The 15,518-nt window shown below is 40.6% G+C and overlaps 1 protein-coding gene across 2 annotated transcripts in view; it reads left to right on the top strand.

Annotated features, from left to right (window-relative positions):
- Positions 1-15,518, top strand: part of col7a1 (collagen, type VII, alpha 1) — a 69,640-nt gene that overhangs the window by 34,617 nt on the left and 19,505 nt on the right. The window contains exons 62-87 of one of the 2 annotated variants that reach the window (XM_016675130.1): positions 150-185; positions 633-704; positions 791-835; positions 1,181-1,216; positions 2,576-2,611; positions 3,116-3,202; positions 3,278-3,343; positions 3,709-3,744; positions 3,832-3,867; positions 3,959-4,006; positions 4,102-4,137; positions 4,998-5,114; positions 6,693-6,902; positions 6,988-7,023; positions 7,101-7,145; positions 7,242-7,340; positions 7,423-7,494; positions 9,043-9,087; positions 9,806-9,841; positions 12,249-12,284; positions 12,373-12,417; positions 12,493-12,525; positions 12,641-12,703; positions 12,841-12,876; positions 13,299-13,379; positions 13,849-13,917. In XM_016675130.1, the coding sequence (XP_016530616.1) occupies positions 150-185; positions 633-704; positions 791-835; positions 1,181-1,216; positions 2,576-2,611; positions 3,116-3,202; positions 3,278-3,343; positions 3,709-3,744; positions 3,832-3,867; positions 3,959-4,006; positions 4,102-4,137; positions 4,998-5,114; positions 6,693-6,902; positions 6,988-7,023; positions 7,101-7,145; positions 7,242-7,340; positions 7,423-7,494; positions 9,043-9,087; positions 9,806-9,841; positions 12,249-12,284; positions 12,373-12,417; positions 12,493-12,525; positions 12,641-12,703; positions 12,841-12,876; positions 13,299-13,379; positions 13,849-13,917 (1,557 nt within the window). Of the gene's footprint in view, positions 1-149; positions 186-632; positions 705-790; positions 836-1,180; positions 1,217-2,575; positions 2,612-3,115; positions 3,203-3,277; positions 3,344-3,708; positions 3,745-3,831; positions 3,868-3,958; positions 4,007-4,101; positions 4,138-4,997; positions 5,115-6,692; positions 6,903-6,987; positions 7,024-7,100; positions 7,146-7,241; positions 7,341-7,422; positions 7,495-9,042; positions 9,088-9,473; positions 9,510-9,805; positions 9,842-12,248; positions 12,285-12,372; positions 12,418-12,492; positions 12,526-12,640; positions 12,704-12,840; positions 12,877-13,298; positions 13,380-13,848; positions 13,918-15,518 lie in introns of both variants that reach the window. The other variant, XM_016675131.1, reaches the window with a different exon arrangement.

The following is a 15,518-nucleotide window of genomic DNA, read 5'->3' as shown; positions in this document are numbered from 1 at the left end:
ATAATCACTTAATTGAGGTATATAGAAAATAGAATTTTTTTTCATCATAAGAAAACTAAAACAGAACAAAAATGATTCTGATTTAATATTAGATATTATAAAATATGTATTTTTGATACGGTGTATTTTAATATCTGTTTCCACTACAGGGTGATCCTGGGAAGCAAGGCGACGCTGGAAGAGACGTAAGCTCCCCTTTTCTATTCAAAGTTACATTTCTTATTACTAAAAAAAGAAATTCAAGTATTTTGTTTTTCTTCTTATAGTTTTGTTAGCATACATTCCCCTGCTTGTTGCACTGGAGTCAAAGTGTCTGTGAACTTGAGGCGTTCGTACAGCAGATGGCGCTGTGTAGATGTTGAAATTCCTGCTTCTGCTCCTGTGGCTTGTTGCATAAGCTAACAGTGGAGAAACATGTCTCCAGGCCAGGCCAGTTTCACAGGAGACCGTTATGTAATATTGACAGTAATAATGGTTCCGAGGGTTCTGAACTGCTTCAAGCATTCGGTTTAATAAAACCGACTCCTGCTTTTATGGGTGGACACACTGTACCTCTGCAGCTGCTGATGTATGCTATGATCAAACTCTGTGCATATTTTTATTTTTTTTCCCGATTTGATCTGTTCTTGTAGGGATTACCGGGATTAAGAGGAGAGCAAGGTGCCCCTGGTCCTGTTGGTCCTCCAGGAAATCCAGGAATACCCGTCAGTGCTCACTGTCTTACTCACGTGTTGGTTTCACATTATGTCTCTAAACTACTCTGTCATAACCGAGTCATTTTGTGATGTAGGGTAAAGCAGGTGAAGATGGAAAACCTGGTCCTGTGGGCAAAATGGTAACTCTTCATATTCTGGATGTGTTATTACCAGCTTTTGATTTACTCAGATGAGATGCATTTGATGCTTTTGGTTAGCAATGTGATATTGACTTTGTTTATCAAGAGTAAAAAATATTATGAATTATGTGCATACTTTCCCCTTTCCGTTATTCTCTCACTAATGGGCTAAATGTACTGATCTATTTCTCTGTGGAGGATCAAAAGCTGTGCAGATATGTATTATAAAGTCTGCTGCATAATGACTGCCTTTAGTGAGCAACTGGAACAGCAGAGCTGAGAGCCCCAGGAGCAGACTGGCCATAATTCAGAATGTAATGCATTTTTTTTTTTATACATACACAGGGAGAGGATGGAGTGCCAGGTGAAGACGGGAGAAAGGTCTGTGGCTGTTTGTGAATTTATATCATCTGACACCGGGAGGTTAAAATGTATGAGTGCATGATTATGCATATGAGTGTTTACCATCTCAGCTCAGTGGAAGACATTTAGGCTGAACTAGCAACATGATATTGCAAAGCAGCCTATCGGCTATAAAAATATGTTCTGATTTTAGGTGTTTGATGATGTTTGTGCAACACTTTTAAACTAAAACAAGCAAATGCTTTAGAGTGCATTTCAAAGAGATTCAGACCTTGAACCTTTTTTCAAAATCAATTTTGTTGTTAAAATTTGTGATATGTACAAGAACATACAGAGGACTGAGATTACTCTATGCACATCCGCGGTCCAGTGAGCATCTAAATAAACATTAAACATTAAATGGATCATAACACTAAACTAATTTATAAAAACTAAGTGGACTAAATTGTGTGCATAAAGGTGCTCAAAGGTTTTTTTCTTTTTAGCACATTACAACCACAAAAAAGTGTCAAATTGGGATTTGTTTGATTGAAAAAAACAGAAAATACTGCAGAATTTTGAAGGGGGTTGGAAATTATGCATGTTTATCAAAGTTATTTATAAAAAAAAATAATAATCTGAAAGCGTGATGTGAATGCATTTGGACTGCTTTTAGAAGCCACTACTGAATGTCCTCATCAGCATGTCAGTCGGATCTGCAAAGACCTGCCAGTGTTGCATTCATTCACACTCCTTTGATTCAGGCGAGTTAGAGGAGGTGTGCATCTAAAAGTTGCAGGATGATCTTGAGGAACGGACCTGGGCACATCTGCAGTGCATCACCTGCAGATGTCAAACATGGTGGTGGTGGTATCTTTGTTGGTGGGCCGCTTTCCTGGTGTGATGGTTCATTTTCCAGCCAGAGAATAACTCTAAACATAGCCAGAGCTACAGTGGGGACTGGTTTAGATCGAAACAAATACATGTCACAATGGAAATGTTCGGATTCAAACCCACATCTCATTAAGATTCTCTGGAAAAACTTTGAACATTTCTGTTCCCATAAACTCTCCTTCCAGTCTGACTGGCTGAGATCGGAACAAAAATGTGGGGGGCAATGTGGGGGGTTGAATACAAATGCCACATCATTCGGAATCTTATTTGTAGAGAAAATTGAAAAGAGAAAATTGTTGTTCTTCCAGGTAACAATTACCCATTATTCTGTGAAGAAAATCCCATTAGAATGCTTTATGGTTTGTTGATGTAAGGTGGCAAAATGTGAACACATTCCAGACCTATAAATATGTCAGGAGGATAATGTAAAAGCCTGCTAATTGTTGCAGCTTGTGTTTACGCTCAGATTCTCAGGGGTGTGACTCTGCTCTTTCTAATCTGCAGGGCGACAAAGGAGACGCCGGAGCAGCTGGAAGAGATGTCAGTTTGGTTCAACCTTTTTTCATTTATTTATCTTTCACTGCGCATGTGATTTAAAGTTTGGTTCCACTCTGCATACATTTTCCACTCTTCCCCTCATGCTTCCTGTTTGTATCACTTCGCTCACCGGCTTTCCTTTTTATTCGTCTGTTTCTCTCTCTAATGGCTCGTTTCTCAGGCGTAGTTTGCTCTGACCCCGACATCACACACTCGCCCTCTACTGAATCAATGGGCTCCTTTAGACCCGGCCGTATAGATTCACTATCTTCTAATGATGAAGCTTAGCCTTTAAGGAGGGAGCCACTTCAGAGAGGAATCCAGAGGGGCGCCAAATGTCACGCTGCTGTTTTCATGTGCAAATTCATATTAATTATCTCTTGAACATCAGCGGAGGGGTGGCAGCAGCCACCTGCTTTGATTTTGTAGTTCAGCCGAGTAGGAAGTCACCAGGAGTAGAGTGAGTCACAGTTTTAAGTTCACGAGTTGTTTTCCTTTTTTTTTCAGGGCCGTGATGGGCAGAAAGGGGACCGTGGTCCCGCTGGGCCCTCCGGCCCCTCTGGACCGCAGGGGCCTGTCGGATTACCTGGGCAGGTGATTCTTGTGAAGAGAACTAGAAAACTAGTAGCAGGAAAGTAGCACTTTTGACTAATCTCTGATGTATTTCAGGTTGTTTATGTAAAAGGTGTTGAGGCTGCGCCCATCCCAGGTCCACAGGGGCCTCCAGGAACGCCGGTGAGTTCAGGATTTTAAAATTCCTGAAAAGCAAATTACTTCTCATCCTGAACTTCATCACAGTTTCGTTCTTTTAGGTCCGTAAACTAGAAACTGTATCAATGAGAACCATGCAGCTTAACCAGAAAATACTTCCTCCTGCATTGCTGTGACATCCTGAACTTATCTAAAAGTTATGACCTAACTAGTTTATGCTCACTTCTTTTCTTTTTAAAAAAAATAAAATTAAGTTTTAAAAACATGTCGTGTGTACATATGTGTGTTGATTGTATGATGCAACATTTTGCTGTGGGTTTCATTTACACCTGCCTCAGTGGAATAACTCATCTTCTTCTTGTTCTCGTTTCCATTCCCCTGTTTTCCAGGGTGTGCCTGGGATTCCAGGAGCGGTGGGAGCCAGAGTAAGAGGCAACAGCTTTTGCCTTTTTGTTAATTAATAAATGCTCTGTCTGGTTTCATGACCTTCACTGTTTGTTTGTTTTTTCCAGGGTGAGCGAGGTCCAGCAGGACCTAAAGGAGATGCTGTAAGTCACAATTGATGCTGATGTCCTAAAAGATTAAAATCAAGGTTTCGTCATTGTTGTGTTGAGCTCTGCACGCCTTGTTTATGCGCAGGGAGACCCAGGAGAGGACGGGGCTCCTGGTAAACCTGGGACAGCAGTGGTATGATGACAGGAGATGTCACGATTTCCTTTCTTTGTTTGTATTTATGTATTTATGCTTCTATTATTAATGCGGTGTCTGTGCTCTCTGAAAAGGATGTACAAAAAGCTCTGTCCGGCCTCGGGATACTGGTACGTGGTCTGTCTCTGCTTATTACGTTTCATTTAGGAGACTGTTGTTTTAGAGATAAGGAACTCAAGCTATATCAAAGAGATAAAAGTAAGCAAATTCAGAAAAAAATGTTTTTTTTCCACATGTAGTTGGGGGGGAAGTAAATTTATGCCATAAAGGATTATCTGTCATTTGTTCAGAATACTACCAGAACTGTGTTGTGACATTTATAAGTGTGTGGTTCAAGGTATTAGGTCAAGGGTTAAGGGTTGGGTGGAGACTATGTCAATAACTGAACCTAGAATTTTGACTTAAGGTTACAGAAAATCAAAATAAACTCATTTTTTTATATAAATACATATTGGCCAAAGAACGACTCAAATGCCTCCTCAAAAGGCCAGAATTAACGATGCTAGTTAATGTATGTAAAATATACATGCTGCTGTCTGACCAGTACTGTTTTAGGAATATGTAACAAAACACAAATTCAGGATTATTAAAGTACTTTTTGAGGAACAGCAGCAACAGGATCATCCTTTCTTTTTCTTTTTTTTTTTTTTACTAATACCTCAAACTCTTATTTAGCCCCCGCTCTTCAAGAAGGCTGCCAAATCCAAAAGATCCCCTCGTCTAATATTCCCAACACCTCTGAAATGTTTGAGAGCTTACACCCCAACATCTCTTAAAATTATAATGAGGCCTTTCATTTCTGAAGCGCCGGCATCAGAATGTGGCATGTAGAGGAGTCAAATGCATTTCTGAAGCTGTGGACATGAATTTGTTCTGACCTCCCTTTACCTGAGGTCAGAAGCATTTCACAGGGACTCGCTGCTGCCGCTGTAACACTCCTGCATTTATCTGGTTCCTTCCCGGCGTGCAGGTATCGGATCTGAAGGTGCTTGTGGACAGGAAGGACACAGTGCTGCCTGCTGCTGTTGAGAAGGGCGACAAAGGAGACAGAGGGGAGCCTGGGTTGAGAGGACCATCTGGAGCAGATGTGAGCGTGACTAAGACTCACTCCGTCACGCGGGCGTTTCGTCTGATGCCTTGTCACTTAATGTGCAATATTAAGACGGTCGATTGGTAAATTTTCCAAGCGTACACCAAGATGAGTGCTACACCTGAGAGGCATCTGAACAAAGATCTTTGATGTCTGCCTTGTTGATCATTTATTTATGGGAGTTTCTTTTTATGAGGCTGTTATATAGGGAGGAGAGTGTAAGTTTAATTACAGCAACTATTTAATAACCTTTATTATCTGCCAGTGGTGCCATTTAAAGCCTTGATTTCTTGCACGTGTTCTAAAAAGTGCTTTGCAATGCTGTTTCTAATGTTTCTATTGTATAAGCACAGATTTTTTTTTTTATTTGTAACTCTCCGATGAGCATGCAGAGATAATGAGGAGTTAAGTGATTTGCACACAAACAGCTGGCAGGTCCGGCGTTTTTCATGTGAATGTATGATTTTATTTATTGAAGGGAGCCAAATAGCCTCTTGTTTCATCTGCACAACAAAGAGCGAGCGGATCAGACGGGAATCAGACGGATTCTGATTTGACCCGAGTTGACTCGACAAGAAACACGCTGCGTGCCGTCAGCGAATCGCAATCTCCTGATTAGCTGCAAGCTCTGCTTTGTTTGTCACTTTCTGTTAATTAGAGCTACCACTGGTAGAGTGCCGGAGTCATTACTGAAACGAGGGGCTGCAGAACTGGGCACGGGAGCGGTCAATAATTATAAAATCTGATTAAGGGCCATTACAATCTTTCTCACGAGAACAAAACAATGCCTGATGTGACATTTTCTGGCACAGGGCAAGATTTTTGGAATATTCTTTTGAAAACTGTGAATCCAATTTGTTCACACATGTGGAGTAAAGGGTTGCACACATCCCAAACTGTGTTTTATGGAACCACAATTAGCTTAGAATCCAGTATCTATGTTGTTGGTTTTTGGTTCCAAGGTGGTTGTGCTAGCTCCCTTTTACTGTAATAATGGCTACACAAATCTCAAACTGTGTTTAAAAATGTCTGCTCATTGCAGAACCATTTAGTTCAGAGTTGATTAGTGTGAAAGTTATTCGTTAGTGTGAAACCGGCCACCGCTGGACTCTGGACTCGCTGCAATGTGTCCTCCTTTTCAATATGTGCTGCCAAAATATGAGAACTGCTTTGGGATTTCCCTCCGAGTTCCTACAAGACTGATGCATAAAGCAGGACCCATGAGGACGTTTGGTTTGGTTTGGAGGAAATAACCTCTGACCTCAACTTTAGAGAGCCTTTGGGTTAAATTAGAGCCAGACACACAAGCTAGGCTACGTTTTCCAACATCAGTGCCTGACCTCACAAATACCCTCACAGAAGAATGGTCAAATATTACTATTACTATTTTAAATACCACTAAAAATGGGGGTGTTATTAAAGTTCATGCATGTGTAAAGACAAACACCTCAAAACTTTTGGCAATGTGTCATGTCCTGAGGAGTAACGACAAGTACGAAATGAAAAACTAAAGCAAATCAAAATGGAGCAATTTGCTTGAGTGAATCCTAAATTGTGACTCCGCCTCTGTTCCAGGGCGCTCGAGGTTTTCAAGGAGATAGGGGACCGAAAGGGGACCAAGGGGAGCGAGGGCCCATAGGACAAACGGGGCCTCCGGGAAGAGCTGTTTTAGAACGAGGACCAGAGGGTCCCGCAGGGCCTGCCGGGGAGCCTGGGAAGCCGGGAATACCGGGCGTTCCAGGGAGAGCTGGGGAACTCGGAGAGGCTGGGAGGCCAGGAGAAAAGGTGAGGAAGACAAATGGTGCCCAAAATGAAGATCTTTTTCATTGACTGGGCATGCACAGTGAGATCATGTGTGTCTGTGTTTCAGGGAGAGCGAGGGGAGAAAGGTGACAAAGGCGAAGCTGTGAGTAATTATGTCAGACACATGTAGTTAGCTTTTACGGTTTTTACTGTCAGCTGATAATTGCCTCCATTTTTCAGGGCTTAATTGGATTAACAGGACCAGCTGGGCCTCCAGGTCAAAAGGTTAAGTCCCTCTACCTGAGAGCTTTTTTGTTTTTTTTTGTTTTTGTAGAAGCGTTGAAGAAAAATTGATTTTAAAAGTGCCAATATATCTTGCAGGGAGATTCGATTTTGGCTGGTACTCCTGGGCTTCGAGGCCTTCCTGGAGTGAAGGGAGAGCCTGGTGCTGCAGGACCATTAGGACCCAAAGGAGAGAAAGTAAGATACGAAGAATATAAAATCCCATATCAGCACCTCATGCTCTGTTTTGTGGAGTTATTGTGTGTTAAATATATCACAGGGTTTTGTGGGACCTAGAGGTGATAAAGGAGACAGAGGAGATCCTGGAGATAAAGGACGCGAAGGTTCAATGGTGAGATAACTCTTGGTTTAGGTTACAGTATACAAGCGTAATGAAAAAAGAAATACCGTTTGGGTGAAATGATGAATAAGTCTGGTTCTACTGAGAGGTAGATGTAAAGATAATATGATCATGTTTTAAGTTAGCCTTGGGAAAGTGCTAAAGCTCAGCTAGCATGAGCTTTAGCAGCGCTAAAGAGCTGCTCTGTTCATAAGAGTTTTAGCTGGGTGGACCAGTTCAGCGTTTGGGACAGAGGAAAGAGAACGTCATATTTGAAAACTAACAAAACCTCACTTATATCATTTGTCACATTTGGTTATTGTAAACTTTTGGAAATGCGCTCATTAATTTTCCAAACTATTAATTGATGTTCAGTAAGCTTCACGTTCCCTGAAAAAGTATTAGCCGTATTATTGATTCCTTCGTTTCTAACATATTTATGAAATAAAATATTTTCAAATGATGATTCCTTTTTTTAATATTAAAATCCATTCAGACCATCCTGGCCTTGTTTGAAATAACAATTACCAGCTTATTAGATCACAAAGTTCCTGATTATCCACATGTCCTGTCAGTTTCACTTGCCACATTGTTACCTGATTGTTAAAATGCGGAATTAGGAAATCGCTTAAGACTCAACTGTCTCACAATATGACGAGAAGCAACACATCATGCTGCAATCTTAAGAAATTCAAGAACGGAATTTCTTGAATTCCGTTCTTGAATTCAAGAATCATTGAATCATTGAATCAATGATGATGAAGCCTAGTCAAAACATATAATATAAATATTATTGTGATTATGTGGCCCGGCCTCAGACAGGCTTAGAAACTCTTCGGTATATCCGAATTAAATTGATTCTGCAGAAATGTAAAATACCTATTTCCAGTGATCACAAGTATTTTATGGTGGTCGTTGCTGCCATTTATGCCACAACCAAATATTATGTTGATGGGCCAATTGCTTTTTCACAGGAATTAGATTGGTTGGGTCATTTTTCCCTCTAATGAACAAAATCATTATTTGTCTTTTATCTTGAAACATTCTAAGTGTGGACATAAAAGTGCTTGTTTATATTGACATTCTTTTACATACATCTTGGTGATAAAATGCCATTAGGTTGTATGCAAGTAACAAGTTGTAAATAACATTCGTTGTCACTTTGAACTAATCAAAAGCAATTTAGAACGCTACATAAAAAAAATCAGCTATTTTAGAAACGTTATCGACACATAAAATCGTCATAAAAAAGGATAAGATGCTTTTTTCTTCTTTTTTTTCTATTTCAGGTAAATCTAAGCTTTATTTTAAGTGGCACATTTATCTCCATCCCTGGTCAGGGTTGATTGCATTTTGCATACATGTTGCAAAGTCATACATGTTAACAAAATGTGGAGATTGTTCATATTAAAAAAGGCAGAAAAATGCTGAACTTATTTCACAAAAGAGGATAATCTTTCATTTCACACATAAATGTATATTTGCTGTGTATATTTTAGCACTGTGTGAACATAAGGTACTGTTTTCACAATTTTATCAATAAGTGGTGTGTAATTCCAGGGGGCCCCAGGGGACCCTGGAAAACCTGGACAGGATGGGAAACCAGTAAGTGGATGTGCAGTTCTGAATTTAACGATTCTGAAATGATATTACTTGTAGCTTGATGTATTAGCATGGGGATTCAAACTGTGAACTGGTAAGTATTATTTTTGTTCATAGAAGTCAACATATGTTACGACAGCTTCATTTTTGGTATTTTACAGTGTCATTTAATCAGAAGCACACACATTGTTTTGAAAATATAGTCCACATAATGTCAATTCAGCTTTTTCTTTTTTTTTAACTCTAAAGATGTTTTTTATGCTCAAAACTAAAAGTCAAACTCACTTTTTCATGATTGCTTGTTTTGGATGTGAATAAAATGGAGGAGAGCTGCAGACATTAAGCACTTCCTCTCAATTTGTATTTTCCTTCTCGACATGTTGGAGCAGGGCTCTACGGGAGCTCCTGGTCCTCGAGGCCAACCAGTGAGTAACCCATTAGCCAGTCTGCTTTTAGACCTGACCTGCAGACTAAAACTACTGGGTTGGCTGCAAGCTCAAGTCAAACGGAGCTCTGTTTTTCCCCCTCCCTTGCGCCAATGCTTCATTGATCCCGTTGCAGCTGTGCACCTAACACCCAACTCTCTAACCGTCTCTCCTGTCTCTGTTCATTTTCTTTTCTGTCTGTCTTATTTTTTCAACACCTTCCTCCACCAAACTGTCTCCCCATGCCCCTCCTGTCATTTCCTTTTTTTTTGTTCTTTGTCTTTCCTCCTCTCCAGGGCTTTCCTGGGTTCCCAGGAGTTCTAGGCAGACCGGTAGGTTTTCTGCTGCTGGCTGGCATGCTTTAAGCTCTGCAGGAGGGAGGGAGGGTGGGATGTGTCACTGTGCCACCAGACACAAGTGGGTATGGACCAAAGTCACTGATATGCCTGAGGGCTGTAGATTAAACAGCAAGGAGCCTGAAAAGCGACAACAAATGGAAGAACAACCTATCATCACGATGCCGGCACTGTAATGTAACTCCTAGGCAAACTGAGCTGCTTTAATCTTAATTCGTATGAATTTTAAGCCATATTCTGGCAGCCTGGATAAGAGTCAGACCCTGATTGGTTCCTCGTGAAACGTCCCCAAAGGCACTTGTGTTGAACTCAGGAGGTAATATTTGAAGTTTGATTCAAAACATTTTAAGACTTAAAGAAAGTGTGAAGATGAAAGGAAGTGGGCTTTGGTCCCGAGGTGGAGCCTCCATCAGGATCCTGTGTACGGCGCTGTGTGTCGGTGACTGTGTCTGTCTGTCTCGAGGTGGGGTTGCTCCGAACCGTTCTGACTTATTGTTCCATTTCGTGCATGTGCAGCTGTGCCTGCTGTCTGTCTTATTATCCCTGCACAGTTCTGATTTTGTCATTGTGTCTCTTGTTTGCCTTTTGTATGTTTTGTACGTGTTTTTAATTTGTGTCTTTGTGTCTCCTTGTCAAATGTTGATGTCAAATTGTTTGTAAATGTATGACATTATTTGTTGGAGACTCATTATTGTCCGCTTCTGTGTACAATGTAGTGTGTGCAGTTTTATTTCAATGTATATAAATGTTGTATTCTGGATAGTTCTACATTTTGGGAAAAGGTCAAACTCTTTTTTTTGCTCTTTTGCTGAAAGTTAGAAGAAAAGGTCGCTGTGATCTATTGACAGGATGTAAATAACAAGCAGAGCTGCTGTAAAATCGTATCTCTGTTTGAGCTGCTCTCAGGACAATGTTGGGGATTTGTTTAGAAATGGCTTTTTTTAGGAGCCAAGAGTCTTAACAGACTTAACATAAAAACAAAGAGATATTTTAATGAGCCACTAAATGAAACGTTATAGAGCAAGATAGTCGGGGAAAAACTAGCCGAAGTTCACTGCTGGAGAACTCCAGTAAAGAGCAATACTTTGGAGTCCCCCTAGTTGCGATAAACACTATTAGACACAATCTATACACAATCCAGTTGTTTGGGAGTGACGCCAGAAAAAACAGACTCTGTTCAGGATGTCACAACACTGTTTTTTCTGGTTATGTAAAAAAAAAAAAAAAAAACTACAAAAGTTCCTCATAGCCAGTGATAAATAGGGTGGAAAATCTACGATGCTGGATGCCTGGTGCTCCTTCAAATGCAGTTGAAGACTTCAGTGCATTGAATCATGACCTCTTTGAAGAAACCAGGAGATTCTAGATAAAAGTCTGGTTGCCAATGTCAGTAAAATGAAAATGAGTCACTTTTGCGTCTCTCAGGTACATGTGACCAAAATCAACATAAATGATGATTCAGCAGACTCCTCTTTCATAGTCAGCTGGTCCTCAGAAATAGAAATATTTTCTAAATAAAAAAAACACGTATCCTGTTCCAGACAAGAGAGCAAATGAGAGCACGATTTGCTGTCATTTTATCAGCAGTTTTTTATTTTTTATTTTTAATTTTTATTTTAACTCAGATTTCTTGTGGTTTTCCTCACTAAGTAAACCTACTGAAAACAAAGTATGGATTTTATTTTTCACAGTAGGAGATTATTCCACCACATAAAAATTAAATAGGCTTTTCTCACATATTTACCAGGGACACAGGTATCCACATTTGGACTGATGCCATTGGGTTATTATTGGCTCCTATTGTCCCGATTGCAAATTAACCGAAATGACAGGAAGGGCACAAAAAATAAATAAATCATTTGCATCGATTCAAGATCAGTTTTTCTTTTAGCCCATCAATATGTGTGACATTTGAAATTAGTAGAAAAGTTGAGTATGTCAGTAATGAGTGCTGAGTCGTTTGGTGGCTTTTATTGAGCACAAACCAGAGTTTGATCCTTTAACTGTGTCCTCGAGTAATTAATGTGATTTTAGCTGGAAGCGCTTTTCATGGTGCATGTTTAAATCAGGCTGTTGTAGTAAGATTAAGGCCCTGAACTCCATGAGGAATGTGTTTAGAGTTTCAGCACTGCTCGGCAGCTGAACATCTGGAAATGTGTCATTTAGTAATTTTATAAATGAAATAGGTTCAATAAGGCTCCGTGGCGTACTGGAGCTTAGAGAAATTATCTACTCATTTTTTTCTTTTCCTCTTCAACTTTCAGCGAAATAGCCAAAACAATTTCCTAAATGTCAGAATGTTCCTTAGCATGTGGCGCGTGTGCCTGCACCTGACACTGCTGTCTTATGGTTTTAACATTAAATATGAAACATTTTCTCACAGGGAAACCCGGGAGAGCCTGGCATGAGGGGACCAACTGTAAGCATGAACACGCAGTAAAATGTGTTTTAATCGATAATCGCTTGCCACAGTTCAAAGCTCGATTTCCTTCTTCTTCTTCTAATAGGGACCCATGGGTCCTGCTGGCAACCCAGGTCCGCCAGGTGTAAAGGTAGCTTCACAGTATTTTCCAGCATTTCGTCATTTACAAAGTCCTGAAACTAAAAAACACATTTCCTTCCCGCAGGGTAATCAAGGAGAAGCAGGCGTCGGTTTCCAGGTGAGACGGCTGAGCCTAAATATTTCTTCATCCTCAGATTCAATGTCACAGCAGTCCAAACACTGAAGTTGTGGAAGAGATGTGCAGTGTTTGAGTTTAGTCTTCCTCTCTGTAGGGTCCTCCCGGTGCTCAAGGGAGCACAGGTCTGCCTGGACCACCGGGGCCACCAGGAGCTGTCGTATGTGTTGTTAAAAAAAAAAAAAAAGCCAGCTTCCCTTCGGGGAAAACCCACCTTCACATTTCCTCATTGAAAACCCCTTGCTGTGTAACATAGATTATATTCCGTTAAAGCAATGTGTTTATTTCTCCCTACAGGGTCCGCAGGGCCCCCCAGGACTACCAGGCCAGGTGGTGAGTATTTAATTCTGTTCTGACTGCACCGTGGAGCACGGAGAGGAAAATGGGAAATGGAAGAAATGTTTTGCCCCTGAGGCATTTTTTTCTCTTGTAGTGAAAACAGGAAGGTGATTAAAGTCGATGCCAAAACATCTGTAACAAGACCTGATTGATAAATAGCAGCTTCAGTGCCATTTTTTTTCTTTTTTTCATTTGTTTGTTTGTTTGGCAGCTTAAAAATAAGCCTATGGAGCAGAACCTTAAGATTTTAGGTCAATGTTAGTTCTACCGTTCTCCTTTCATATTTGGTTTGATCAGCCATGCTGTTTGGGTGCACATATGCACATGCAATAAGTAGAATTGAGTGGAGATGTTTTGTAACTACACATGTATTTATAACAAATATGAAATGCACCATGATGTGGCCTGTTCGTCAGGGTGAAGCGGGGAAGCCTGGTGTTCCTGGAAGAGACGGGGTTCCTGGTAAAGAAGGACTGCCTGGGTTACCTGGAAAGCAGGTACTTTATACCTGTGTGTGTGTGTTTTAAATATTCTCCTGGTTCAGCACACGAGTCAAGTGAAGAGTTCAGACTTCTTGCAGAACTTAATGGTACACTTAGAAGGTAATTCAGCTTTGTTGGACCAACAGAAACATCTAGACTACGTGCTGGCCCGTCAACACTTTGATTGGCCACCCCTAATGTCGCATCTGGAGTTTTGTGTCATTCTAAGCCAGGTAGTCAGCCACTGAGACTTTGAAATTTAAATCCCAGATTAATTCAATGGTTTAACAGGTCCTGTTAAACCAACATGTGCTTAATTTCCTTACATTTAGACTCACGTAGACCACGGTTTTCAACAGGGCACCACATGTCGATCAGAAACTGCCTGAATTCACCAGCAGTTCATGTTGTGCAGCAGCGTTGTCCTCCTTGTTTGCTTTTGTCGACTCATCCTCAGTGTTAACATGGACACTTTGTTCCTCAGGGTATTGCAGGACCTCCAGGGCTGGCTGGCTTCAAGGGGGAACAGGGAGACAGTGGTCCTCCTGGGAAGGTGAGCTTCTTGTCTGTCCACTGGGCTGAAACTGAAAACGACAATTATTCTGTCACTTTGTTTCGACCTAAGTTTGTCTTGGTCTATTTTGGCAAAAACAAAAACACATGTGCTCAGATTGTTATTTATTTATTTAATAGTTTGTTTTAATTTGGCTGTTAGATTGACCGCTTTCCCATGTGGGACACAAAGCTTATAAGTTAAATGGCTCCTGCTGTGCATGTGCTGCTTTGGTGTTTAAATTGATGTAAATGCCTGAAATCTCCATCTTCTCTTCCAAGCTGTGAATCACCTCCAACCTTGATGCAAGCATTTAGACCTTGATGAAGTAGTAGTGTTGCTACACTATAGCATAAATGTGAGGCTGCCAACGTGAACTTATTCAGCAAAAAATAATGATTTTTACAAGGTAATGACTAAGTGGACTAAATATGAATCCACTTCAAATTGAAAATATTTGTACTTAAACAATTAAATACATGTTTCACTCTACTTCCACTTGATGGTTATACTTTATCACATTAAATATCAATAGCATACATTGCAATTTGTGCTTGTAAAAAGGACACAATGTCAAGAATATCCAAGGTATGAAAGCTTGTATGCACTATATATTTATCAGTTAGTTAAGCTACACTGCAGACTATGTTAGCTGACTGCTGTCAATGCCACAGCACTTTAACAACAACATGTGTTCATCTAAAAGAACACACTAAACATGGGTTTATACTGTAATGAATAATTATTTGATTTGCGCACTATGCTGAGGTGTACAAACAGAAAATCATGTAAGTGGCTCCCTAAGGCATCATTACAGCAACATGTCGGTGCTCTGTGGTGCAAGTCCTGGCCATAATCGCATACAATATTTCCTCTACACAGTCCATGTCATTGGCTGAATAAAACAACATAATCTATAATGCAACACAAAGCCCTGAAGGTCTGTGTTTTCTGCATCAATACGAATAGCCAGCCTCTTTAATGCACTCGGTTACAACAGGATGGCTCTATGATGAAGCCATCATAGAGCTCCTAAAGTGTAATTTGTCACTGTTAATGGTTCCAAAGAGGAACCATCCCGCTGCTGACACTGGTAGGTCTCCGCCCGCCTGCAGTTTCTGCTCTAACGACTGCAGACATTTGCAAACGCGACCGGTTTTGACTTGACAAAAAAACGTGCAAGTTCTGCCAGTGAGGATCTTCACTGAGACAAATTTGCCTTGTTGAGTCTCAAAGTGACAGAGAAGGTCACTTGGATTGTTTATTCATCACATCATCATAAGCTGTGTGCTCTCTCCTGTGATCTCTGCCGGACTTAATGGTTTAAGTGGCATCAGTAGGCATCGCCGTCAATATTCTCTATGGCGTCCTATAACCATCGATTAAACTGCAGCCTTCTGTGACGTCTTTTAACACGTCCTCCAACACCGACACTCCTTTGTTTGAAACAAAAAGTCAAACATTTTGGCCTGGTGCATTGCATTTGGATGCAAACACATGACTGCAGTGTTTCCAGAGGCACACAGTGGTGCACCGTCCAGTAAACATGTAAGAATTTAAGATTGGATGTAAATTCATCACAACTGCAAGATGAAACTCCA

This window comes from Poecilia formosa, unplaced genomic scaffold (assembly GCF_000485575.1).
Source record: "Poecilia formosa unplaced genomic scaffold, Poecilia_formosa-5.1.2 Scaffold106, whole genome shotgun sequence".
Classification (NCBI taxonomy): Eukaryota; Metazoa; Chordata; class Actinopteri; order Cyprinodontiformes; family Poeciliidae; genus Poecilia; species Poecilia formosa.
The sequence above is the reverse complement of the archived record's forward strand: the minus strand, read 5'-3'. Positions and strand labels throughout refer to the sequence as shown.